This window comes from Carcharhinus amblyrhynchos, chromosome 8 (assembly GCF_965287045.1).
Source record: "Carcharhinus amblyrhynchos chromosome 8, sCarAmb.v2.hapA, whole genome shotgun sequence".
Lineage (NCBI taxonomy): Eukaryota > Metazoa > Chordata > Chondrichthyes > Carcharhiniformes > Carcharhinidae > Carcharhinus > Carcharhinus amblyrhynchos.
The window spans coordinates 59420530-59448289 of record NC_137331.1 but is presented as its reverse complement, the minus strand read 5'-3'; the positions used below and the strand labels follow the sequence as shown (position 1 = coordinate 59448289).

Here is a 27760-nt window from a genome sequence, read left to right as displayed (position 1 = left end):
CAACCCCCACCAGACAACTGTTTAAGGCTGATCTAGATTGTTCAGAACCTTGGTGTCCATTTGGTCTCAAGATGAGCTTCCAACCAGAAATCTGCACTACTATTCAGACCACCTATTTCCACCTCTATGGCACCACCGAACTCCACCCCTGCCTCATTTCACTTGCTGCTGAAATATTACACCCCATGCCTTTGTTATCTATAGACTTGGCTACTATAATTCAATTCTGGCAGCCTCCCAAGTTCCACTTGCCATGGGAGTCATCTAGAACTCTGCTGACTGTGTCTAAACCTGCACCAAGCTCCCATGCCTACTTACTGGCCTACAAATCGGCTTCTGGTTAAGCAATGGCTGTGCCTCCCTGTGATGGGTGCAACAAGCCAGCCAAAGGTCCACTGACTCCTGCTGGGCAGGGCTAGAAAATTCCAGTCTATGTGTCAACTGATGCATGTAATATAGGGTAAAATTAAAGTGAACAACAGAACATGACTTTGCTGGATTGTGTACATGCAAAGTGAAGGAAAGGGCTGCAGCAATGGCCCACAAACTATTTTCCAACGTGACCCCATTTTACCTCACTACCACCTTCTCAAACCCAACTAGAGATGGTCAACAAATGCTCACCTAACCAGTAGTGCCCACATCCCATGAAAGAATCTATTTAAAAAAATTCTTGCAAATTCATAAGACTCCAAACGCCAGCAACTACAAAACACCAGTAAACCTGCATTGACATTCAGTATAATTAAAGTTCACGTATTATGGCTTGGCACATATAAAAATATAAAAAATGTTTTTGAAGTACTTGTAAAAATTTTACTATTTGTTATCCTCAAGTTAGGTTTCAAATAAGCTCTCCATAATTTGTAAAATGTGTGTTGGAAGGGTCCTTGGAGCAGTACGTAACTAGCCCGACTAGGGAGGGGGCTATACTGGATTTAGTGTTGGGTAATGAGCCGGGTCAGGTGGTTGAGGTTGCAGTAGGCGAACATGTGGCTAACAATGACCACAAGTCTGTCTATTTTAGGATAAAAATGGAAAGGGATGAGTGCCGTCCAAAGGGAAGGGTGCTGAACTGGGGGAAGGCGAGCTATAGCCGGATTAGGAGGGAGCTGAAGGACACTGATTGGGAGGGGTTGTTAGCAGGCAAGTCCACAGGTGGTAAGTGGGAGGCTTTCAAGGGCAAACTGATAATGTTGCAGGAAAGGCACGTGCCAGCAAAGAGGAAGGATGGGAAAGGCAGGATTAGAGAGCCGTGGATTACAGGGGGTATTGAAGACTTGGTCAGGAAAAAGAGAGAGGCATATGTTAGGTCGAAACAACTGGGAACGGAGAGAGCGCTGGAGGAATATAGAGAGTAGGAGGGAGCTTAAAAGGGGAGTTAGAAGGGCAAAAAGAGGGCATGAACTGGCTTTGGCTGATAGGATTAAGGAAAATCCAAAGGCATTTTACTCTTATATTAGGAACAAGAGAGTGGTTAGAGGGAAAATTGGTCCTCTTAGGGACAAAGGAGGGGAGCTATGCATCGAGTCTGAGGGAATGGGGGAGATCCTGAATGAATACTTTGCGTCGGTATTCACGAAGGAGAGGGGTTTGGTGTCGTGTAATGTCTTGGAGGGAGCTGTAGATCATTTGAAGGAAAAATCCATTACGAGGGAGGAAGTGCTAGGGTTTTTAGGTAGCATAAAAACAGATAAAGCTCCAGGGCCTGATGGTATTTATCCCAGGCTGCTTAGGGAGGTGAAAGATGAAATTGCTGGGCCTCTGACGCAAATCTTTGTCTCTTCTTTGGACACAGGTGAGGTCCCACAGGACTGGAGGGTAGCTAATGTGGTACCGCTGTTGAAAAAGGGCAGTGGGGATAACCCTGGTAATTATTGACCAGTGAGTTTGACATCGGTGGTAGGAAAATTATTGGAAAAAATTCTTAGGGATAGGATGTATAAGCATTTGGAGCGTTGCGATCTGATTAGGGATGCGCAACATGGCTTTGTGCAGGGGAGGTCTTGCCTTACGAATCTGGTAGAATTTTTTGAGGAGGTGACAAGAACGGTTGACGATGGACGAGCCGTTGATGTCATCTATATGGATTTCAGTAAGGCGTTTGACAAAGTCCCTCACGGTAGGCTGGTAGAAAAAGTTAAGGCACATGGGATAGAAGGACAGGTAGCTAGATGGATTGAAAACTGGCTGGGCAACAGGAGACAGTAGTAGTGGAAGGGTCCTTTTCTGGCTGGAGGTCAGTCACCAGTGGTGTGCCGCAGGGCTCAGTACTGGGACCTCTTCTCTTTGTAATATATATAAATGACTTGGAAGAGGGCATACATGGTGTGATCAGCAAGTTTGCAGATGACACCAAGATGCCAGGTTTGGCGGATACTGAAGTGGATTGTCAGGTGACACAGCAAGATATAGATAGGTTGGTATACTGGGCAGATAGAATTTAATCCTGACAAATGCGAGGTGATGCATTTTGGAAGGAATAATGCAGGGAGGAGTTACATGATAAAAAGGTAGACCGATTAAGAGTATAGAAATGCAGAGGGACCTGGGAGTGCAAGTGCACAAGTCTCTGAAGGTGTCAACACAGGTAGAGAAGGTTGTGAAGAAAGCTTATGGAATGCTAGCCTTTATAGGAAGGGGTATAGAGTATAAGAGCTGGCGTCTAATGCTTCAGTTGTACAGAGTGTTGGTTAGACCGCATTTGGAGTACTGCGTCCAGTTCTAGTCACCTTACTACCGGAAGGACGTGGAGATCCTGGAGAGAGTGCAGAGGAGGTTTACCAGGATGCTGCCTGGTATGGAAGGACTGAGTTACGAGGAAAGATTGGAAAAACTGGGGCTCTTCTCCTTAGAAAGACGGAGATTAAGGGGGGGGATCTGATAGAGGTGTATAAAATAATGAAGGGAATAGATAGAGTCAACAGTGGCAGGCTTTTCCCTAGATTGGGGAAAACTATTACGAGGGGTCACGATCTAAGGGTGAGGGGGGAGAAGTATAATTTGGATACTACAGGAAGGTTTTTCACGAAGAGGGTCGTGGGGGTATGGAATGCGCTACCAAGTAAGGTGGTGGAGGCAGGCACGTTGGACTTGTTTAAACAAAGAACAAAGAACAACCCAGCACAGGAAACAGGCCCTTCGGCCCAACGAGCCCACGCCGCCGCATCCTCCTACACCTACCCTGCCCTGAGTGTATGCGAGTGGAACCCCTAACTTAGCCAGATTCAGGGGAGAATAGTGTCAATTTGGTATACCAATCAGCCTAAGAGCACATCTTTGGGGTGTGGGAGGAAACCGGAGCGCCCGGAGGAAACCCACGCAACCACAGGGAGAATGCGCAAACTCCCACAGACACAGGCCCAAATCCATGTATCTGTACAGCTAGCAGTGCTAGTCACTGAGCTGTTGCGGCGCCCGTCTACCGGTCCAGGATCAAGCACACACACCGACACGAAGTACTAGGCCACTCCTGGAACTTCCAAGAGCAGCCCACGCACGACCCACTGTGTGCATGCCCCTTGTTTGACAACAAGGTGGACCTCCACCTGCGGAATAAAAAGACAAAAACGTTAACATATAAGTCTGCATTTCCGGTGTCTCCCGAGGCTCTGACCCTATTTAATACCCCCTACTATAACCCTCCATCCTTGTTTCGCTCATGTGTCTATCAAAGTAAACCTTAAACAAGTCCAACGTGCCTGCCTCCACCACCCTACTCCGTAGCGCGTTCCATACCCCCATGACCCTCTGCGTGAAGAACCTTCCTCTCACATCCAAATTATACTTCTCCCCCCTCACCCTTAGATCATGACCTCTCGTAATTGTACCCAGTCTAGGGAGCAGCCTCTCACTATTGACTCTATCTATTCCCTTCAGTATCTTATATACCTCTATCATGTCTCCCCTCAATCTCCGTCTTTCCAAGGAGAAAAGTCCCAGTTTCTCCAACCTTTCCTCGTAACTCAGTCCTTCCATGCCAGGCAACATCCTGGTAAACCTCCTCTGCACCCTCTCCAGAGTCTCCACGTCCTTCCGGTAGTAAGGTGACCAGAACTGGACGCAGTACTCCAAATGCGGTCTAACCAACGTTCTGTACAACTGAAGCATTAGACAGCAGCTCCTGTACTCTATACCCCTTCCTATAAAGGCTAGCATTCCATAAGCTTTCCTCACAACCTTCTCCACTTGTGTCGCAACCTTCATAGACTTGTGAACCTGCACTCCCAGGTTCCTCTGTATTTCTATACTCCTAATCGGTCTATCTTTTATCACGTAGCTCCTCTCTGCATTATTCCTTCCAAAATGCATCACCTCGCATTTGTCAGGATTAAATTCCATCTGCCACCTATCTGCCCAATGTACCAACCTATCTATATCCTGCTGTATTGCCTGACATTCCACCTCAGTATCCGCCAGGTTTACTTAGATAGGCACGAGTGAAACAGAGATGGAGGGTTATAGGAGACAGTATTAAAAAGGGTCAGAGACTTGGGACGACACTGGAAATGTAATATTACATGTTAATGTTTTGTGTCTTTTAATCCACAGGTGTCGGTCCACCTTGTTGTCAAACGAGGGGCATGCACACGGTGGGTCATGCGTGGGCTGCTCTCGGAGGTTTCGAGAGTGGCCTAGTACTTTGCGTCATTGTGTGTGCTTAATCCTGGACCAGCAGGCAGGCACCACAACAGCTCAGTGACTATCACTGCTAGCTGTGCAGATACATGGATTTGGGCCTGTGACTGTGGGAGTTTGCGCATTCTCCCTGTGGTTGTGTGGGTTTCCTTCGGGTGCTCCGGTTTCCTCCCACACCCCAAAGATGTGCTCTTAGGCTGATTGGTGTACCAAATTGACCCTACACTATTCTCCCCTGAATCTGGCTACATTAGGGGTACCATTCACATGCACACGGGGCAGGGTAGGTGTAGGAAAATGCTTCGTTGAAATGGCGGCGCGGGCTCGTTGGGTCGAAGGGCTTGTTTCCTGTGCTGGGTTGTTCTTTATTTAATACCCTGATAAGACTCAGTGAAGCTCCTTTCTCCCCCAGTTGCATATTGTAATCAGCCCCCCTCACCCCAGCATAGTCAAGCCCTCTTCCCAATAATTTGCAGGATCACAAATGATTGAGAGAATGGCTTTTGAGAGAAGTTGATCTCAGGCAATATCTGCACAGCAGAGTTAACAAAATGTCAGATTAAAACAAAAGGACAGAAGTGATAAGCCACAAAATATTAAGCAGTTAGATGCAGTTAAACAGAAACATTGCTGGGAAAAAAAAGCCTGAAAATAGAAAGAACAAAATTGCTATTAAAACATTTAAATGCAGTTGATGCTGACAGAGCATGTACCACACAGTTGTCCAGCTTACAGAAAGCAGTGCAAGAACTGTAATAAACTAAATCATTTCATCAAGATGTGTAAATTGAAGAAAGTGCACACCATTGCAGACGATGACAAGACAATTTTTTGGTGCAGTAACAATAATTTCCAAAGACAACTTGAAGATTGGTTTAAAAATTGCCAACATAATGGTAAATTTCAAGCTTGACATAGGTGCACAAGCAAATGTCACTGCCATAAGCCTATATCAGGTAAGTAAAGAAAACAGCTAAACAAAACAAAAGTGAAACTGAGTACTTATACAGATAAAGAAATTGCTGTGGAGGGCAAATGCACACTTAAAGGGAACTATAAAAAGTCTTGAGCACTTCCATTCATTGTGAATAATTACTGTCATTATTGATGATATCCAGATTGAATGCAAAGTTTTCAGTGGATTGGTTGCCTAAAAGAACACACCAAGATTGACAAAAACAATAACATCCAAAACACACCCACCCAGGAGAGTACCAGTAACGCTGATAGACTGACTGAAAGCAGAGTTAAACAGAATGGAGAAGCTTCACATCATCAGGAAAACTAAAGAACTAACAAAGTGGGTTAATCCAATTCTAATCACAGAAAAATTAGATCTTTGGGAATTGCAAATCTGTCTGGATAAGGGACACTTGCCTTTATCAATCAAGGAACAGATTACAAAAGCAGGCAAGTTATGGAGTTGAAATGGAACTCTGAGGTCCCAGCACGAGTATTGTGTGCAGCTCTGGTTGCCACATTGGAAGAATGTGATTGCACTAGTGGAAATGCAGAGGAGATTCACCAGGATACTGCCGCCTGGGATGAAACATTTAAGTTACGAAGAGAGATTGGATAGGCTTGGGTTGTTTTTGTTGGAGCAGAGGGTGAGCCGATCGAGGTGTACAGATTATGAGAAAGATGGATGGAATGGATAAGGAGCAACTGTTCCCCTTAGTTGAAGGATCTGTTACAAGGGGACATAGGTGAGGGGCAGGAGGTTTGGGGTTTGGGGGGGGAGGCGGCAGAAATGTGAAGAAAAACATTTATACCCAGAGTGTGGTGAGAGTCTGGAATGCACAGCCTGGGAGGGTGCTGGAGGGAGGCTGCCTCACATCCTTTAAAAATTATCTGCATGAGCACTTGGCACATCATAACATTCAAAGCTCTGGGCCAAGTGCTGGCAGATGGGATTAGGTGGGAGTTTTTAATGCATTGGTGCAGACTCAAATGGGCCTCTTCTGTGCTGTATGGTTCTATGGATCCAGGACATCTAAACCAGGCTGTACAGAGCCTTCTTCTGTACAAGGATCATTCAGACCTGAAATGTTAACTCTGTTTCTCGCCATAGATGATGACAGACCTGCTGAGGTTATCCAGCATTTATTATTTTTTGTGCAGAATTCATCATCAGTTTCCCCACAGTAGAAGAGATCACGTGCAAATTAACTGATTCCTTTGGGTGCTCCGATTTCCTTCCACACTTCAAAAGATGTGCAGATTAGGTTGATTGGCCATGCTAAATTGCCCCTTAGTGTCAGGTAAATATGTGGGTTACACATTTGCCCTCGTTGGGATTGTTGTTAGTGCAGGCTTGATGAGCTGAAAGAATCTCTGCAGAAGGAGGCCAATGATTCTATAAATACTATTCGAGTTCAGGCTTCTGGCAGGTCAAGCTGGATGAATGCATCTCCTCTTTTTGTACCTTTAACACTATACGGGTGCTACAGGTTTTTATGCTTACCTTTGGTATTAATTCAGCTTCTATGATGTTCCACAGAACACTAAAAGCAGCTGTTTGAAGAGTTAGAGGATGTGGAAACCTATATTGACAACGTGGTGGTCTGGGGAGCCATACGAGAAGAACATGACTATAGACTAAGGCAAGTGCTGGTAGAGCGAGAGAAAGAAACTTCAAGTTGAAGATGGAAAAGTGCAAAGTAGGTCTTCATGAACTCAAGTACTTGGGACATGAGGGACTGAAGCTGGACCACAGTAAAATTGAAGTAATCATGAACATGCAACTCCCAGAATGTAAGAAAGACTTGGAAAAGTTTTTGGGAATGGTGATCTATCTTGGGAAATTCATTACAAGAAGCTTTGAGTGTCCAAAGACAATGCTGACCCAAACACCAGAAGTTTGACATCAGTCAACTGTTCAATATATTGGTGGCCACTTCAAAGACCAGACTGGGAATGTCCTCTTGCAAAATGTAGTACCAGTGGTGTACGGTTCAAAGACAATGACTGGAACACAACAGCATTGTGCCCAAATATAGAAAGAAATGCTTGCAATGGTGTTTGGCTTAGAATGCTTCGACCAGTTTGTCTAAGGTGAAAACATGGAGGTGGAATCAAAAGTCTTTGGAAGCTATAAACCCCTGAACATCAAAGAATCCAAAGATTACTACTGCATCTGCAGGAGTACCAGGTCAGAGTTAAATACAAACTGGTAAAAGAAATATACATCACAGAAGAGGAGGACAAAAAAGCAGAAGCACAGGTTCACATACTGACAAAGAATTTCCCATGACTGTAACCAAACTGGAGATCAGAGAAGCGACCAAGAACAATGCCACCCCGAGAAAACTACAGCAAATTGTGCATACTGGCTATCCCACACATTAAAGCAAAATCCCTTCTGCTGTAAAAGAGTACTCGAACTTTTGTGAGGAACCTTATGTAGCAGAGGGGATACTTTTCAAGGGAGAAATTCCTATAACACTAAGGAACGAAACATTGCAACCTCTACACGAAAGCTCGCAGAGAAAGATGCAGGAGAAGAGCTCGAGATGTAATGTATTGGCCTGGGACAGGAGCACAAACCAGTGAAATGGTGAATATGTATATAGTGTCCAAAAGTACAGTAAATCACAACAAAAATAACCACTTCATCCATCCAGTGTTCCAGGAGGGGTCCTGGCAGAAAACTGGAGTGGATTCATTCACATTTAACAACAGCGAGTATCTATCAGCAGTAAATTATCATTCAATACTTTTTTTTTTTGAGTCTGTACTGCTGAGAAATAATAGTAAGAGCATCACTGTAATAAATCATTTGAAATAAATTTTTGCTTGCCATGGCAAACCTCAAGTGCTCATCTCACTCAGCAGTCCGCATTTCTCAAGCATCGAGTTTTGTAAATTTACAGAGGACTGGGACTTCATGTCCCAAATATCCACAATCCAGCTGAATGATGGACATATTGTGAAGAAGGTGAGCCAGCTCCTACTGACTCTGCTGGTCTTCATGAATACCCCATTAGAAGACATTGGACAATCTCCAGCATAGCTCCTGATGGAGTGAAGACTAAGAACCAAGCTTCCAATGGCTATTTCCACAGTCATGAGTTACAGTATATAGACCCAGCGTGAACAGACTGCAGAAACAAGATGCCTGACCTTTGTCTGAACTGAACATGGGAGACAGTGGGGATTCAACAGGAAAGGCTTTGGAATCTTGCTGCTGTCACAGGAATCACAGGAGATCCAAGGTCTTAATAGTGCAGACTTCAGACAACAGTATAGGGGAAACTGGAAATTTCTATAGAAAACAAATAAAACACAACCCTGTTCTGAATCAAAAAGTGCACCTGAAGATCAAGATCTAGAGTTCACCAGTGAAGCAATAAATAACCAGACAAAATCTGAGAGTTCTGAAAACTGTCTAAAAGGCGAAAGCGACAGAGCTTGAGAAGGCCCTTTTTCCTTCAAAATTACCTGTCAACCTTCAGACCATCCAGTGGGAGAATTGTGAAAAAGCCAGAGATACAAAGATGAGCAAAAGAAAATACAATGACCAAAATAAAATGAGAACAAATAATTGAGAGACTCGGTGAGATTCTCCAGCTTCCCAGCTGCGTGTTTCTTGGTGGTGGAAGGTGGCGTGCTGTATGCTGGTGACAGAATTTCTGATCCCGCCACCATCAATGGGATTTCCTACTGAAAGCACTCTACACCACTGGGAAACCCACAGACTGGGGTGTGCTGCCAGTAGAATAAGAGAATCCTACTGGCATGAACAGTTGGAGAATTCTGGCCTTTGTGTACGTAAATAAGTTATACTCACAGCTTATTTTGTTCTAACAGAAACAAGTGTTTTTTGTGTTTAAGAAAATGGAAATGTCATGATAATAGCTGAATGTGGTTGTGGGCTTCAGTATTGAATACTAAAGCGTGCACTCTGTATTATGTATGGGGTCACATGATATAGGGTTGAAGGTCAGACAGCATGTTAGAGATGGTCAGGATCAACCTTCAGATTCACTGCAGATGTGTGTTCAAGCTAAATATGTTATCAATAAAAATTACTTCAACAATGGTGTTAGCCAGTTTGCATCCTAAAAGCGACATTCCCAACCCTTCCGACACATATCACTCACAACCCCTTATGAACACCCCTGAAATTTAGTAACCCTTTTTCCCCCATATAGTCACTCACAGCAGCCTCTCTTCACAACTACCCCTCAATCCCAATCCAGTAGTGTCTCCCTTACTGAACCGATTTCCCCCAACTGATGATCATCTATCTTGGTGGCAATGGTAGAATGGGGTTTATACTGGGTCAAAGGTTACAGATTGTAGCCAAGCACAATTCTGCTGCTGCTTTTGGCCCATGTCCTTCATAGATGCTCAGTTGAGTTGCTAGATCAATTTGAACCATTTAGCAAGATGGTAGTGCCATACATGATGTAGTGGATTCTCACAGCGAAAACAGGACTTCATCTCCAAAAGGACTGTGCGGTGGTCACTCCCACCGATGCTGTTATGGATAGCTGCATCTGCGGCAGTCATGTTGGTGAGGATGAGGCATCTTCCTCACAGCTCACCCTCCCACCTAGCTTTGTGTCATCTATAAATTTGGAAATATTAAATTTAGTTCCCTCATATAAATTAATATATAGAAAATAGCTGTGGTCCCAACACTGACCCTATAATACCCCACTAGTCACTGCGTGCCATTTGGAAAAAGACTTATTTATTTCTACTGTTTCCTGACACCCAGCTAGTTTTCTATCCATCTCAATACACTACCCCCAATATATATGTTTTAGTATGTATACAATTACTTTCCAAATTTATTTTGTATGAAGGAGTTTCATGCCATCATATCTTGACATAACTGTTAGCCTGATAATGTTTACGCAACCTTCCGTTGAAGGACAGTAGGTATGATCGGAAAGTCCAATGGATTAGTAATACTCAGCTGTTTACATGAGAATGCTTCATAAAGTGAAATAACAAATGGATAATTGAATGGAAGAACAAAAGAAGTGAAAAACCTCAAGACAGACAAATGTGCTGAACAGAACTAAGCCAACAAGCATTAATCTACAAAACTGCACTTACCACCATTCTTAGAGGCCCATATTTCTTTTCTTGGGCAGCAAGTGCATTCTTAAAAGGGGTAGGTGTCCTTGGTGTGCTATCTAAAACAGTTCGTCTTATTGTGGGGGTCCTGAATCTACAAGACACAGATTGCAGTGTTAAATGTCATTAGGATGTAAAGAACAGTTTCTAATTACTTTAATTGTAATACGAGATCACATTTGTTTTTGAAGCGAGTGAGTGGAAACAGAGAAATCAGATTATATACTTGAATGGATTTTACAAATAACCACGCAACACAAAGAAAACTTGATTTGGTCAATTAGATTAATGCTTTGTTTTTTCTGAAAAAAGCTGAGCATCCCTTTGAATCTCTTGACACCAACCTAATACACTTACAAGTTGGCAAAAAGAGAGCATTTTATGTATAATAAATGATTAATTCAGTCAAGTTCAAGAATGTCATATTATATATATTTATTCAGATACTAGCTTATCTCCCCTAGGAGTTACTCGTGAATAGTTTATTGAAAACAAATAGCTTCTAGATTCAATTTGTTATCTAATCACTATTAATACATTGATCACTTGCATTTACAAGATAGCTCTATTATTTTACAATCTATCAATATATTGGAAGGAAACACTGAACCTACCCTCCCAATTTATAATCAAGATAGCACTTTGTAACAATAACTTGCATTTATATCCCCCTGTTAATAAAGAAAAATGCCCCAAGGCTGTACCACTGTAGACATGAAGGTATTAAAAAAATTGAAGCCAATTTTTTTAAAAAGTGGACGCTGAAAGCTATTTATGGTGACTGTACCATATCATGTGACTTGACCATATGTAGCTCCAGATGTTCCCGAAATTTAAACGAATACCCAAATACATATGGGCAATCACAGCCACTTGTGAAAAAAAAACATATACTCCTTTGTTAGAGATGGACCACCAACAGAAAGGACCATGAATAATAGAGGAATCAAAACTCAATGGCTGCTAGATGAATAAGAAATGGATCTCATTGACCTTTAATTTTGTGATAGCTCCTCATGGCAACATATTGACTGTCTGGAACTCTCAGGGTGTGAAAAGCCACAAAACAGATGTTTACTAATATGACACACCACCTTGTCTGGAAAAGGACTTTGGATGTCATAGGTCGGATGAGAAATGTTTGTTACCTGCTTTCAAAATACAACAAAATTGTTCAAAAATAGGTACCATCAGAAACACTATCTAACCCAAGAGAACTACAGAGCCAAGGTAATATAAAGCTATAGCCTTAAAGTGGGTATTAAATTCCATTGAGCACAGATTTCCTCATACGTCGAGCTTTTCATTCCTGGAATCATTCTCATCAACCTCTTCTGGACCCTCCCTAGGGCCAGCATACCCTTACTTAGATACAGAGTCCAAAATTGCTCACAATACTCCAGATGTGGTCTCACCAGAGCCTCAACTCTGTATTTTTGCAACCACTAATCTTACGTGCGAGTGCACACTTATGCTCTGTTCCTTCCTACCATACGCTGACCAACATTTCCTCTTGGCAAAAGTATCAAAAAGTAAAGAACTTGAAGTCGGGGGAAGAATAAGTAGGTGGTAAATTAATTATTTATTGCAACTTATGAGCCATCAGCTGCTTCTTTTCTAGCGTTTTTTTGTCCTGTTCCATTTCCTTTTTTTCTTGTGTAGTCTTCGGTATGATGCATGAAGTGCATTTCCTCTGATAATTGGATTGCATAGGCAATTCTGTTTGAGTGTTTGGCTGCTTTAATTTTTTTTTGAATGCTCACTAGAGGGAACACTCCGCATAAAGACATTCTTGATATGAAATGCCTGGTCATGTCATATGCAGTTAGGGACATCTTTAGTGATGCCTGCTCTCAGAGCCTCCCATTTAGCCCATGCATTTTTATCCTTTTGTCCATATCAAAACAAAGGTACTACTATTGGGTATTGCATGACTATAGTCCATACAGCAGAGCAATGTAGATGCAGTAGCAAAATTTCTAACTCAAGAGGTCTTAAGAGATCACTATTTAACCTTCAATAACAGCACACAAAATGGTTCTTCAGTATTGCATCCACCCAAGGGATAGCTTGCAGCAACCCTTGCTACTATTGAAAGATTGGTGATCATTATTTATAGCAGGAAAGCAGCGATGGAGAGGAAGATGAGACACAAGGCTAATCTTTGTTTAAATGTGACTCTAGTCAGCTTATGACAGTTCTTAATGGAATTGGTGATTTTTTTTTTAAATTGCAAGGAAATGCAGGTATTTTCCTGTGGCAACTTTGAGGCATAGGTTTGAAGAATACATTTAATTCTGTTGACTGTCCCAAATCCATTTCAAAACTGGTACTGATTCAGAAAAGAAACCAGCCTCTTCTGTGGGTTGCAGGGCAGGGCAGAAGTAAACAAATAAAAAAATTTAATTGCAAAAATTAAAATTGTGATTTGAATTTTTGGATCCACTTGTCAGAAACACTAAACAACCCTGGACAAAAGTGGGTGAGTGAATCATCTGAGCCATTCCAATCCAAAGCTCTAACTTTTACAGAACTACATTACGAGCTCCTTGAATATTACAATGCATTCTAAATATCGTATGCTTAGTAATCTAAAGACTGCATATCGTGAATGTAAGATTTCGTAAAAGATGGTTTGACGTAGAAATGGGAAAAAACAAAATTTTTTCAAATAGTAATTGTCTATCAGGAGGCAGGAAGACCTATAGCTACTCACCCTGCATTTTCTTTTTGAACTCTAGGTGTTTGGTCTTTCCGTAATGGAGTTGTGACCAGAACCTTTTGTCCACAGACTGGAGTTGAAGTAAGTGCTGGATTATCAAGGTTCAGATGATCATTGCCAGTGCAGATATTAAAAAACTGGAGTTTTGGGGCAGGAAAAAAGATTAAAAAGATTTAATTCTCAAGTTCTGAGATTTTCAAGTGTTTACAAACAACTGCAATTATAACAAAAATAAAACAGATTGCTGGAAGTATCCAGCAAGCACGTCAGCATCTATAAAAGACAAGTTATCATCTAGTTTAAAAATTTCACCACAACCATTTCCAACACAGGACGAACACCTGAAATGTTAACTATCTTGGACTTGCCACACATGTTGACACACGTGCTGTGGCTATTTCCAGAAATTTTGTTTTTCAATTACAATAAAACCATCTTTGGTTAAGTAAAGGATACCTAGTTTATCAGCTTCTTGAAATAACATCATTGGTCAAAAGCCATAAACTCATTTCCATTTTAAGCTTTTGCCCTATAATATTCATCTAACTCACTTTGAATGATTCTAAAGATCAAACGTTTATTGCATTAGATAGCAACCTATTCATAAATTAACTATGTATTTTTTTTGTACTTATTTGGCTAGCCTTTTCCTAATTGTAAAGCAATCATGTATAATTTTTAAATAAAAGCAAAATATCACAAAAACAGAAACAAAAAATGTTGGATTAATTCAGTGGGTCTGGCAGCATCTGCGGAGAGAAAGTCAACGTTTTGGGTCCATTGCCCCTTCTACAAACCTGTTAGCTGTGTTTCCCTCTCCACGGATGCTGCCAGACCAGCTGAATTAATCCAGCATTTCTGCTTTTATTGTACAATTCTTAGATGTTTAAAAAGTCAGTTAAACCTAATTTAAATATGTTACACTTACTTTTTCTGGACTAAACTATATCCAAACAAGCTTTGATAATGCTAAAAACTAAAACTAAAAGGATTTTAAACATAAACAGTGATGTCTACTCTACTTATTACATTAGCTGTGAGAGTTCTACCTGAGAAGGAGAAAAGGGCAATGCTTTTACTGGAGTACTTTTTGGGCTCGTTGTGCTGTTGTCCATGAAGGAAACGCTGTTACAGTCACTGGATGGGGATGGGCCAAGCCGAAGTTTCCTCTTCCTCCTCAAAATAGTTGGTGGTGTACTGAACTTGGCAACAATAGGGGACGTTATAGGAATGAGTTCACCCTGCCCACTGCTGTTACTGCAAGTACTTCTGCTCAGATCTGAAATGGCATGGCCATCAAAGCGATAACCTATTCCACCTCTGCGCTGCAAACGTTCAAATTTAGCCGGAGTCTGTTTAGCAGATGCCTTTTCATTGACTTCAGCAAAGTCAAAGCTAGTTAGCTCATTCCACACTACAGAGTCCTGAGAAAAAGGAAAAATCTAGTTACACTCAAAACTACAAAAGCTATAACAAAAGGTTTCATTTTAATTCACATTTAGAATCAGCAGTATGGCCATCAAATAACAGTGCAGGACATACAACCTTTTTTTAAATTAGCATTCTTAAACAAACTTTCTACATCATGCAAGTCCCTTTATTGGTGGATAAGAAATAGAGAGAAGGAAGGTTGTTGCAATTTGAATACAAGTAGATTGATGTCATCATATTCTATTGTTATGGTTACAGTGGCTGTTTAGTTCTACATTATTATTGAAGATGTGGTCTGTTGGTGATAAATATCCAAATTCAGAATCTTCAGGTTCCACATACAATTGATTACACACAATAAAACCTTTGAAGAAAAATAAAAGCATAAGTAAGCAAGTATTTAAGTTTTTAAAAATATATCAAATTAACTACAGTTTTAAGTTACACATTTATTTGAAATTATTGCCATAATAGCCAGTTTACTTACTTTTTAAAATTAAAAATGAGTGCCTCTCTCTCACTATGAATTAATTCAATGGGTATTTCAGGTTCTCTCATACTTTTGTTAGATTAGGGTTAATTTCGAATATGTCAGCATTAAATCCAGTGGGGGAGGGGGGAAGGACCACAAGAGAAACTGTTGCTCAGATGATTGAATTTCTCAGGTTGATCTCAATTACATGCGGCAGGCAAACTGACAGCACTAAACTACTCAGCAATTAGGAATGGGAAATCATGCACTGCTGCAGGGTCTTAAGATTTTGCAGCAGCTTAAAAGAGAGATGACATTTTGTGCTAGATCAGTGAAGCAACACTGCAGAGGTTCAGAAAGATGTGTATAGTAAAGAAGGATTCTAGAGATGGTAGTTGAGAAAATTCATTAAAGGAAAATGACCTCATCTCCTTGTGGGTGTAAACAGATAATGGCACAGGGAAATGCAAGCAGAATTTTCTTCATGACTTGGGCACTATGCAGTGAGAAATGTAACTATCTCACCAAGAGAACTACAGCGAATTCCCTTTCACAATTTATTATCTCTGCACAGCCTTGCAAGTTCCTACCTGTCCCTCCAAGTAACTCCTTTTAGTTTTCAATTAGTTAGAAAAGAAGCTTTCACTGCATCTCTTTCCTTCTTTATTCAAAAACTCCTGCCCTCAAAAATACCTTGCCTTGGTTACACTTGTAGCTTCTTCCTGTCATCATCTATACTCAGAGAAGCTGGCTCACTAAAGCAGAAGATTGAAACCCCTTGCCTAGGGCACAAAATAATTCATGTCCATTCTTGTTTCTAAAGAAGCTTGCACACTACAATCAGTGCAAGAGGTCCAATCACTTTGAAAAATCTCACTCTTTCTGAAAAGAGTGACATAATACGAAGGCAGCACTGGCAATTTGAGAAGTGGAACTGCCATTTTACTGCAAATAAACTACAAATCTACAGAGGGGATTAAAAATCTTTCACTAAAGCTAGAATCTATGCATAATACACATCGAAGTATTAAAAGTGCACAAACCATTGCCAAGTACCACTATTAATTATTTGGTAGCCAAATGAATTTAGTGTTACTACATTTAATTATAGGAGAGGACAAACTTACTGCTTCAATTAGTTCAAATGTCTTAGCAAAATCAGGAATTGAATGTAGTGTATTGAGGGCTGAATTCTCCTCTTGTGCAAGAAAACGGTTGAGGGATGCCTGCTGTACAGGTGTGCTTGTCCCCTGGAGCTGCTCCTTGGTAGAAGTTTCAGTTGCTTTATCCTCCAGGCTACTCAAGGTACTGGATAAACTTTCATCACCAAAAAAACTTCTTGACCAGCATGTAAAGTCAGTTGCTTCTTGTGGCTAAACAAAACAATTAAACAAAAATAAGCTTATTCTAAAATTATTTGTTTTGCAATAGTTTTTTTTATACAAAGAATTGTTTTTAAGATATCATATGAGCAATTATTTGATTCACCATGGTCAAAACCACCAAAATAGTGTCCCATCAAGACAAAATTCATTCACATGGAGAATACCCAATTGAACAAAAAATGTTTTAGCTTCTGAACAACTACCTCCATGACATTTAAAATGTGCTCAGTTTGTCAAAACAGAAAATAGTTTTAGTGTATGTTCAACATTCGTAGAGGTATGTCTTAAAGTTAAGACCACAAGAGCGTGCGAGTTCTCCATAATGTAATTAAATTTTTAAAGATTCATTTTTCTTAACTGAAATTCTAATTATGTAATATGGTTTTGGAAGGTTTCAATTACCTCAGCTTGAATTGGAAACTAAAGTGTGAAACTCTACACACATTTGCAAAACATGTTTCATAATGAATCTCCAAATGCAGCTACTAAATTTCTAGATAAATCACCCTAAATGTTTGCAAAAGTTCTGAAACATTCTGTCATTTGTACAAGACTAATGTTAGACTCCTTAAACAGATGTGTAAGCCAGCTTTGCCAAGGATGTAATTACTAATAGCAGTTTTCCTAGAGTCACCTTTAGTTCAATGAATGTGTAAAACATACAACGTTCAGTTTCACATTCAAATTACAATCTGAAGGTAGGTGCTTTAAGTGCTTACTTGTCCAACTAGCAAAATTCAGAGTTAGTTGCTAAAAGAAAGTAAAACACCAACAGTTGCAAGTTCAATCTTACCCAAAGATTTGACTATCCAATTATGTCCAAAATGAAAATCTGACACTTTTCTTCCCATTGGACTAATTAATTCAGGGTTTTAATCATACACTTGATTAAAAGATCTTTACCACTGGTACCAAACAGCATGTGACTATGACAATGACAAAGGTAAAATAGTCTTCCTTATCTTTTCCTATTTGCCTGAAACCATTAACATAGTTGACCACACCATACTTCTCCCATGCCACTCCACCATCCCCCAGCAGATTGGGAGTGTAGCTGTCTGGTTGCATTCCTATCTAATTGTAGACAGAACATTATCTGCAATATCTTGTCTTCCCACTCTCACACTAGTAGCTTTGCTGTCCCCAGAGGATCAATATCTCACTGCAACCACCACCACACCCGCTCCAGCCAGTTTTTTTTTTAAACCTACATGCAACCTCAGCAACTATATCTGTAAAAACAAGTTTTCACACATACGTTGGCACTATCCCAGCTCTACTTCACTACCTCCACTGTGGCTAATTTATCACGGTTTCCCCAGCATCCATTACTAGATGAGCAGAAATTTCTTCCAATTAAATATTGGGAAGACCAAAGCTATCGCCTTTAGTCCCCTCTACAAACTCCATTCCCTAGTCACTGATTCCTTTATCTGGCAATCCAAAGGCTGATTCGATATCATAACTGACCCTAAGGTGAGCTTCATAAGAAGATGTAAAGAATAGAAGCAAAAGGCCATCAGATCTCTCAAACTTGCTCCGCCATTCAATAAGATCTTGGTTGATCGGATTTTGGTTTGAACCCCACTTACCTGCCTGCCCCCCAATAATGCACAACTCCTTTGCTTTGAATATATGTCCCAATCACATCTGCACACCATCATGAAGACCACCTCTTTCCACCTCCAATAGTGCCTCCATCTTGGCACTGCTCACTGCCGCTGAAACCCTCTCCTGCTTAGTTTTCATTAACTATTCCCATGCACTAATTTGATGTTCTGTACTCCATCAACTTGAGGTCATTCAAAACTCTGCTGCCATTGGCCTTGCATCCTATTGACTTATCAATCCTGCGTTTGCTGATTTACAATGGCTTCCAATCAAGCAATGCTTTGCTTTTAAAATTGTCATTTTTTTTCAAATCTTCCATAGATTCATCTCTGCCTATGACTAATTGCTCTAATACCTCCTTTATCAGTTTTTAACCAAACTAGTATCGCAACAACCACCTCTTTCACTGAGTTCGGCAGCATCTGCTTCCTTGGTAAACACAAGTGCCTCTACGTTTAGATGTTCATCAGAGAGCCCCAACCCTCCTTATATTACATTTTTAATATTTATGTGTTTATAGAAGACTCTTGGATTACCTTTTATATTTGCTGCCAGTCTCATATTGTCTCCTTACTTTTCGCACTTCCCCTCTCAACATTCTATATTCAGCTTGGTTCTCAGTTGTATTATCTACTTACATCTGTCATATGCACCCTTTCTCCAGTTCATCTTACCATTTTGACATTCAGGGAGCCCTAGCTTTGGTTGCCCTTCTAGCCTTGAGGAAATGTACTTTGTCTGTATCCAAACTATCCCTTTCTCAAAGGCAACATATTGAGTCCTGCTTGCCAAAGTTTACTGCATTTTTAATTATTTATTCAAACAGCCCAATGTTACACATCTCATGTAGGGCAACTATTATGAAAGGTGTTCAACGTGGTCATGTCTGTCTTCACTGCCCCCCAGCATTCAGGTCCAGATCCATTGAGCAGGACTGACTTTACTGCTGTAGAGTCTGATTTTGGCCTCAAGACTGTATTGTTAGGACTTCCTGATATATTAGAAGAGGGTCCACTGAATTTCCTCGAGATAGTCCAATGTTGTTTGACACATGATCCAGTTGATGGTAATGAGAAACAGAATAGGAGAGAGGATGCAGCCCTGCTGCACTCCAGGCTTCACTTGTCCAGGAGTGTGGTAGCTCACATTCTCACGAGGAACTCAGGCAGCATGGACTTGAGGGCATCCAATGCAAGTTACTCTAAAGGTTACCACCACACTGAATGGAAGCGGATCCTTCCAGAGCTCCATTGGAGACCTTTACAGAATCTCAGTTGGAGAACCACAAATGCACAAGGAAGACGACAGACGTCTCAACAAAGCTCACCATTACTTGCAGTTCCACATGGATGAAGCAAGCCAGACTATCAGAGCTTGGTGATTTTCTATGATCTTAGGTTTTCGACAAGTGTAGGGTGCTATCGACAGCACGCATGGCCTTGAGCACTCCCCGGAAGCCTTGAAGATTCATTAATAGAAAATGATTTCACTCTCCAACACATTTGTGATCACAGAAAGCAGATCTAGCATGTTAGCACAGCTTTCACACTGAGTCAATCCCAGGTGCCAGAGATATTTGAGTGGCCTTGGGGATGGCTTCTCAGCAATAAGTGGCTCATGCCACCCACTCATCAGCTAGAGTGCAATTAAGAGATAAAATGCTGCACATTCTGTCACAGGTTCCTTAATAGAGCAAACTACTGGCTACTTAAAGACATGTTTGCAATGTTTGGAATAGTCAGGCAGAGTTCTGAACACACATCACAGTAGTTTGTTGTGCCTTGCACAACCTAGCGCTATAAAGCTGGGGGGTTGGATGATGTCTTGCCAGAGGGAGACATTGAGGAGCTAGATGTCTCCATGGATGATGACTCTGATCAAGGATTCAGACCAGACACATGAGAAATGTCATTGCCTGGGCACAAAGTGGCATACATGCCTGTGACAACATCATAGTTACAAGATTAAGGGGAATAAGGCAAAAGGAAGTTTTCAGAATCAATGTTGTCTTCAGGTTTTGATACAGGGGAACAACAAAATCTTCATTCTCAGCACCAGCATATCAGGAAAGCTCCTCAATCTCAATCATGGAAGCAGTGCAAGTCACCTTCAGCACTAACAACAGGGTCATCCTTGGAAGACACAGTCGCCATGGGATCCATATGGTCACTGTGGAATATGACTAGCACTTCACTATGCACCTCCTTAAACATCTACGCTTAGTGCGTGCCTTTCAACCAAGCATGTCAGCACATATAGCAACCTTCAAGCAGCTGAAACGCAATTGCACAAAACGATGCACAAATGCCAGTACGACAACAGTTTAGCAAGGCAGTATTAACAGGAAAAACATTAGTCAATAGTTAGCACTTGACTGTCTCAAAGGGGAGCAACATTCAGACAGCACCATCTATCATGGATGAATAATGCAGAGGCTTCATCTTGCTACTAAGCCTCAGTATGCTACTGGACATCAGGACAAAGTGAACTGTTACTCTACAACATACGCTCAAAGCTGCGAGTTACATTGGCATTGTCCTCAGAGTGGATCAGCGAAATCATTGTTTATTTAAAAACACACAAACCTGCAGTTCACAAGCCTGCCAAGTCTATTTGGGAGAGATGTGACCTAGTCAGTGTTGACACAGCAGTCAATGACAACTTTGTGCCTTCATAAATCCTGCTGAGGACTCAGGACATGTGCCAAAGCCTTGTCGTTCTCAACATTTTCTATCTCAAAAGCCAGTGCTTTCTTTCCAAGTCAATGAGTACTCTCCGTCATACAATAAATTCCACGTCGAGTTGAGTACTGTGCCTTTACTGAAGGATCCTGAACAGCATCACTAGGAAGCTGTTCAGGAGCCAAGAAAGATCCTCACAGGGAATTAGACAGCTTCATCAGAATGAGCACACACCTCTGACATCACACAGCTGCCTCTGAAATGTCTGCCTCTAGTAGACTTTTCAATGTCACCTAGTGGAAACAATTTCCAGCGTTCAACATCATGCATGGAGTGGGAACTAAAAATGAATAATGTTCAGGCTTAAAAGCAGAAATGAAAATATGCTGCAGGGAGGCATGGAAGTCTACGGCTCTCGAAGATGAATACTACTTTTCTCAAAATCTCACTGTCATAAAATAAACACCATCACAAAGTGCATGTCAGAAAAAATTATATCGTTCACCACACAACATATTTGGTACATTTACAAATTACAGACATCAGTGTGACACCACTGATGAGCAATTGTCCTGAGACCAAATATTACCTGCCTGACATAGAAGGCCTTTGTTCATGTTGCAGATATGAAAATAAAGACTAACCAACGTGACGAGATTGAGTGAGTGAGTTAATGCAACTGAGGTGTCCAGTGGGAGCATTTTTGGAGTAGAAATTTTGTCTCTTGAATGAACGTAGGATCTTGCATCACATTGAATATCTGAGACTTGGAGAGTGCTAAATGCAGACTATATTTACAATAGTACAGATAATATACACAGTGAATGAACATCCGTGTCACCATTGTGCACTCAAAAATTTGTTCCCTGCTGCTACATCTAGGTGCCAGCCTTCCCAGGGATATTTTGACATGCTCACATGCTGGAGCCACAACACCAGATAGAACATGGATGGACTCCTCCGTCCTTCAGTCCAGTCTGGTGACACAGTCTGATGTCTGCCCAATGTTCTCCTGTCTGACTCTGCATCTCCAGCATTTATTTATGGCCAATCCAGAGGCTTGACATTGGACTCTAACTCAGCAAGGGCCTGGTCTCCAGCAGTCTGAATGTCAGAGACCTCAGTAGTCACTGCCTCCACCTATTGTGGACTTGTATCTGTGAGGTGATCACTGGATTGTGAACCCAAACATACTCTAGAACTAAATTCCACTGAGATGCTTCTCCTATGCTGGTGGAAGGTGCAGGTGATCACAGTGACAGATCTTCATCAGCTAGTCTTCTGCATCCTCATCTGAGCAAGTCTGGGGCTGGGGTGTTGCTGGAGGATATCCTTCACCTTTTCCTGTGGGAATAGACGGTGGTGGAAAGTGTCCTCAACTCTCAGGTCAACGCTGTGCTCTTCGCTCTCTCCATTTTGTCGTGGACAATTGTCTTGCAAAAAGACAAATGGATTGTTTCTGAGCACTATGGACGAAAGAGCAGTTCAGAAGCATGCATGCCTTTTCTGTAAGCAGAGTCCTCCCCGTGAAGGGATAGTGAGTTTAAAATGGATGGTACGCATTAAATGCTAATGTTCAATCCCCTGGTCATGTGTGACATCCCTGTGGATTCCAACCCTTACACTCCCTGATGCCTTTATGGTAGCGCATTCAGAGTGAGCAAAAGTTTCACTTACCCCAGTGGAGCACATCAAATCATTCATATTTTTCCAGAACTACAGGACATTGCTTTTTTGGTTCCTAAAGGCACTCACCTTTCTGGTAACGTCATCCCAGGCTGGCGCAGTCAGTTAAGAGGACCTCTTGCTCCCACCCAGAAGAAAGAGGACCTTCTGCCTTTCCTGGACAATCCAGAGGAGAACCCCCACGGAGGCCTCACTGAACTGCAGAGCAGAGCATTTGGTTCTTTCAGATCCCATGTAGAATCTGAACAATGCAATACAAGTGTTCATTCATTGTATATTATCTGTACTGTTGTAAATATAGTTTGCATTTAGCCCTCTCCAAGTCTCAGGTATTCAATGGCCTGCACTGAGTGAATATCTGTGTAGGTCCTGTTTAAACATAGTGCCAGGACTTCGACCTCAGGAAGTAATGTTGGGGCAGACGAATTCTGGCCTGCCCTACCACGAGATTCAGCAAGTTCCTTGCTGATGTATAATCAATGAGTTGAAAAGCCAAAGATTGCACAGCTTCATATGATCTAGCAGGAATCACACCATCTTTCCTGCCTGCCACTGCACTTCGTCTCCGAAATGGAAAATTCTATCCTCTCTCTCTCTCTCTAGTCAATGATGCCGCCTCTTCCCCTTTATTTGCTGAACACTTTCTGCACAGACATATTTAATATCCAGTTCTGCTGGGGGGTTTTTGTGCCAGATCTATTACTGACACATCATCAAATTCTCATGTGGCTGTTTCATGTTGAAGATATTGTTGTCACACTCTTGCTGCATTCTCAGACCAAGTTAATTTGAAGAGCCTAGGGACAAATTACCTTAACTTCCAAACCTGCATTGTTCCCCACCATGACAAGAAATTTGATCAAAGCAATGCACACAAATACCCTGCAATCAAAATATACACTAACTTCATAAAATATAAGTCAGCATACGCTAGCCTTCAATTCAAAAAATACTTCTGAAGAATTAAGCCATTTAAAAAGATCATAAACATCTTTACTAAATCAAACCATGAATCCCAAAGTTACATCTTCATTGGGTCAAAAAACTTCTTTATGCCTTCTTGTAGTTAGACGTTATTTTACTAATTCCTAACATACAATTCTACGGGTTAATGGAACTAGAGCATCACAATGAAAGGCTAAATAAGAAAAAAGCACAGATGAAATAGCAAGTCTCAGATGAAAAAGGCTAAGCAATCTAAAGGTTGAGAGTGTACAGAATCCTTACAGCTCCTGCTCGTTTTCTTCTGACTTCATTTTCTGCTGACATTAGGAGGAGTTCAAGTTCCTTTATTCTTTGTTCTTTATCAGGATCATCATCAACATATGGTTGCTGAAATGAACATGTAACAAGAGAACAAAAAGGAAAAGAACAAAATGGAGAGTGACAGAGAGGAAGAGGGAGAGAGAGACAGACAGACAGACATGAAAATGTGAGGTTTACTCTTTCTTTCAAGTGCATGATCTTTTGCAAGGTTATCAAGTGAATGAACTGGTGCAAGGTTATCAATGATAACACCGTCTTTAAATTCTGATGCAATGGGTTAATATAAAATTTTAACAAAATTAACCAGTCAAGTAACACCACATGAAAATGGTAGTAAAATATTTTACTGTGGATGTTTCAGCCTCAGTGCAACCAGAATCACAGCCTTGAAGGCAGATGCAATTTTTTTGATATTTAAAGGAAACCAGAAATCTTAAAATTGGCTATTATTTATTCCATATTAATTTATGTAAAACAGAGCAAATTGAGTTTTGAAAACACATCGAATCCAGACATAGTATGAAGTATCATGGATAACCAAGACAGAGCAAGTTGCAATTTATAGATAGAAAAAGTTCAAAAGCTCATTGCATGTGACAAACATAAATATATTTTACATAAATGTCTAAACTTAAACCTTACAATTTTTTAAACATCTGCATAATGATATATGCATAAAAACTAAACAGTTGCGAGTAGTATGTATTCTTAAATCATGTTAAAATCAAATTAAAGAAAAACGTCATGTCTTACTTGAGCAAAACCTGTTGTCGTATTTTCTGTGCATGATTCTTCTGCACCCAAGTACTGATGTCTGAGGGCCTGAAAAAAAATACTGTAAATCAATTTTAAGACTTTTCAAGATGCAATATCTAAACCAACATCAAATATGCTATTTTATTTAAATTCATAAATTACTCAGTTAAACAAAGTGCAAGTCATTTACTTGTGTGGACACAGGAATGAAAAACTGGTTCTGGAACTGCACAGTGTTCAGAGGTGTCCGAGGTGGCACTTTCTGTTGTATGCTTGGAAGCAAGTCGCATTTGGGAGCATCCTGCAAATATCCTTCCTGTTCAACTTTCCTTCTCATTGTGGAATTCCAATGGTTCTTGATTGAATTATCTGTCCTGTATAGATTTAATATATTTGTATAAAACCAGATAAAATTCTGTACATTATTGCTACAGTAAACAGATGACAGTGAACAGAACACTTGGTAAAAAAAAATAGTACTGAGCTTAGGTTAAAGAATTGAGCATTCCCAATTTTAAAGTGACAGTACAACATGTGTACATCACTTTAAATATAGGAATACTGCAAAAAGAGTTAAATGGCAATCATTTTTTTAAAATATATACACATACTTGTGAACCAGAATCATTGTAGGAAGGTAGGGAGAGTGCAGAAAAACATGGTAACACTTGGAAAGCCCAGCCTTCTGAAGACCATGCTGATGTGAATAGCAGTGTCCCATTTAAATATGCTGTCGTCTCCTGGCCAGTTGTTGGGAATGCAAGCAACAGCTCTTAGTCAGCTGGTGAATTTACAATCACGTGCTGCCCATATCCTTCTAGGTGGTGGTGGTTCCAGGAATGGAAGGTGTTGACAAAGAAGCCTTGGCAAGTTGCTGCAGTGCATCTTGTAGACAGTACATCCTGCTACTACTGTGCACTAGCTACTGAGCGAATGAGTGCTTGAAGGTGATGATAGGTGACAATCAAGCAGTCTGGTTTATCTTTCATAGTGTTGAGCTTCGAGCGTCGTTGGAGCCGCGCTCCTCCAGACAAGTGGAAAGTATTTTATCACACTCCTGATTTGTGCCTAGTAGATTGTAGACAGCCTTTGGGAAATCAAGTCATGAGTTCCACATTTCAGATTTCCAGAGGTTTTCAGGTTTCTGACCTGTCAGAAGCCACAGTATTTGTGGCTGGTCCAGTTTTTTTCTGGACAATTAATTGCAACCCCCAGGATATTGATGGGGGATTCGGAGATGCAAATACTGTTGAATGTCAAAGTGAGATGGTTAGATTCTCTTGTTAGAGATGGCCACTTTCTGACGTTGTGTGGCAAGGATTTTACATGCCAAGCCTGAATTTTAATCAGGTTTTGCTGAATGTCAGCACTGAGTACATCATTGTTTGCGGAGTTGGAAATGGAACTGAACACAATTCATTCAGTGACCATTCCCACATCCAACGTTAGGTACAACACCCTCAGTCCTGCATTGACCACCTCCCTTCTCATAACTGTCACCTTCTTTGCTCTGCTTGAAGGTTAGGTTCCTGCACTTTCTATACTCTCTGTAAACCTCTGACTCTAAAGGAGTATTATTGACAGCATTGTTATTCAAAAGAGTGATTTTACCAAAGTATCCACAATTTTTTGGGAGCCAAATTACTGGAATCCAATTGACCTGAAGGAAGCTTAGAAAGAAGTCAACATTGATTTCAATTTCCCAAAAGCCCACAGAAAAAGAAAGTTGTGAAAACGGATTGGATCCCATTTTTAAAGAGAGGAAGACAGGGATTAGACATAAAATTACTGAGCAATTACTTTTCAGTTGTTGATAATCCACTGGAGTTTGTAATGCAATGAATTTACCAAGTGTTTGAGGAGATAAAAGCTGCTCAAGTCTCATCAGCAAGGACTCCTACAAGTCAGGACACGCTTACCCAACCTAATGCAATTATTTGAGGAAATTACAGAAACTTGATTTAAGTGAAGAAATGGATGAGGTTTATATGGATCACCAATAAACATTCAGCTAAAATGCCACCTAAGAAACTTACAGTGACGATAAGAGCAAATAGAGCCAATGGGAATGTGGTCACATAGATATACATACGGTTGGAGAAAAAGGGAAGTTACAGTTACTTGTAATACAAATATGCACTAAGTAGTGTTCCACAGGGATAGGTATAGATTGAGGGGACATACTGATATTTGCTGAAGACACCAAACTGGAGCTAAGAAAACTGAACACCTGAAGAAAACATAGGCTAGCCGTTTGGGCAGACGGCTGTCGGATCCAATTCAGCATTGAGAGAAATGAGGTAATACATCATGGAAGATAGATTAGGAAAATAAACTTCTCTTTACCCTAGCTCTTTGCTTTTAGATCTCTACTTTTAGAAAGAAACACCACCGATATTCCATTCTTCAGCATCATTTACAATATCTCAAAATCAAAAGAATACGGATTTCCTTTAACTTTCTTGGGCAAAACAGAGCTTTTAAAAAAATTGTAGAAATCTACCTTCCAGGAAGCAACTTTGCAATCTCAGCCCAGCGATTTCCTAGACGCTTATGTGCTTCATAAATGATCTTGTCTTCCTCTTCTGTCCAAGATGATTTTTTTACTTCAGGATTTAAATGATTGTGCCATCTTTCCCGGCACTGCTTTCCAATCCTGCCTTTTAGGTATTTGGCAATCAGTGACCATCGTTTTGGACCATATTTCTGAACTAGCTCAATTACCTATTGATGGTAGGGAAAAGAAAAGTCAAAATTTTGAACATGTCACAAATAACTGATTCTATACTTCATACACTGAATTCAATCAGGGTCAAATTACTTTTTGCAAAAATCAAAATATTAACACACAAGAAATAAGAACATAAGAAATAGGAGCAGGAGTAGGCCAACTAGCCCTTCGAGCCTGCCCCGCCATTCAATAAGCTCATGGCTGATCTGTCTTGGCTCAGTTCCACGTTCCCGCCCTCTCCCCATAACCCTTAATCCCCTCTCTTGTCAAAAACCCATCAACCCGCGTCTT

At 40.8% G+C, this 27760-nt stretch overlaps 1 protein-coding gene across 2 annotated transcripts in view; it reads right to left on the bottom strand.

Annotated features, from left to right (window-relative positions):
* Positions 1-27760, bottom strand: part of mybl1 (MYB proto-oncogene like 1) — a 72462-nt gene that overhangs the window by 14607 nt on the left and 30095 nt on the right. Inside the window, exons 5-12 of one of the 2 annotated variants that reach the window (XM_080194891.1) lie at positions 27242-27462; positions 24929-25112; positions 24736-24804; positions 23944-24048; positions 16481-16726; positions 14500-14874; positions 13445-13587; positions 10708-10822 (exon numbers count right to left, since the gene is read on the bottom strand). In XM_080194891.1, coding sequence (XP_080051017.1) covers positions 10708-10822; positions 13445-13587; positions 14500-14874; positions 16481-16726; positions 23944-24048; positions 24736-24804; positions 24929-25112; positions 27242-27462 — 1458 coding nt within the window. The remainder of the gene's footprint in view (positions 1-10707; positions 10823-13444; positions 13588-14499; positions 14875-16480; positions 16727-23943; positions 24049-24735; positions 24805-24928; positions 25113-27241; positions 27463-27760) is intronic. The other variant, XM_080194892.1, reaches the window with a different exon arrangement.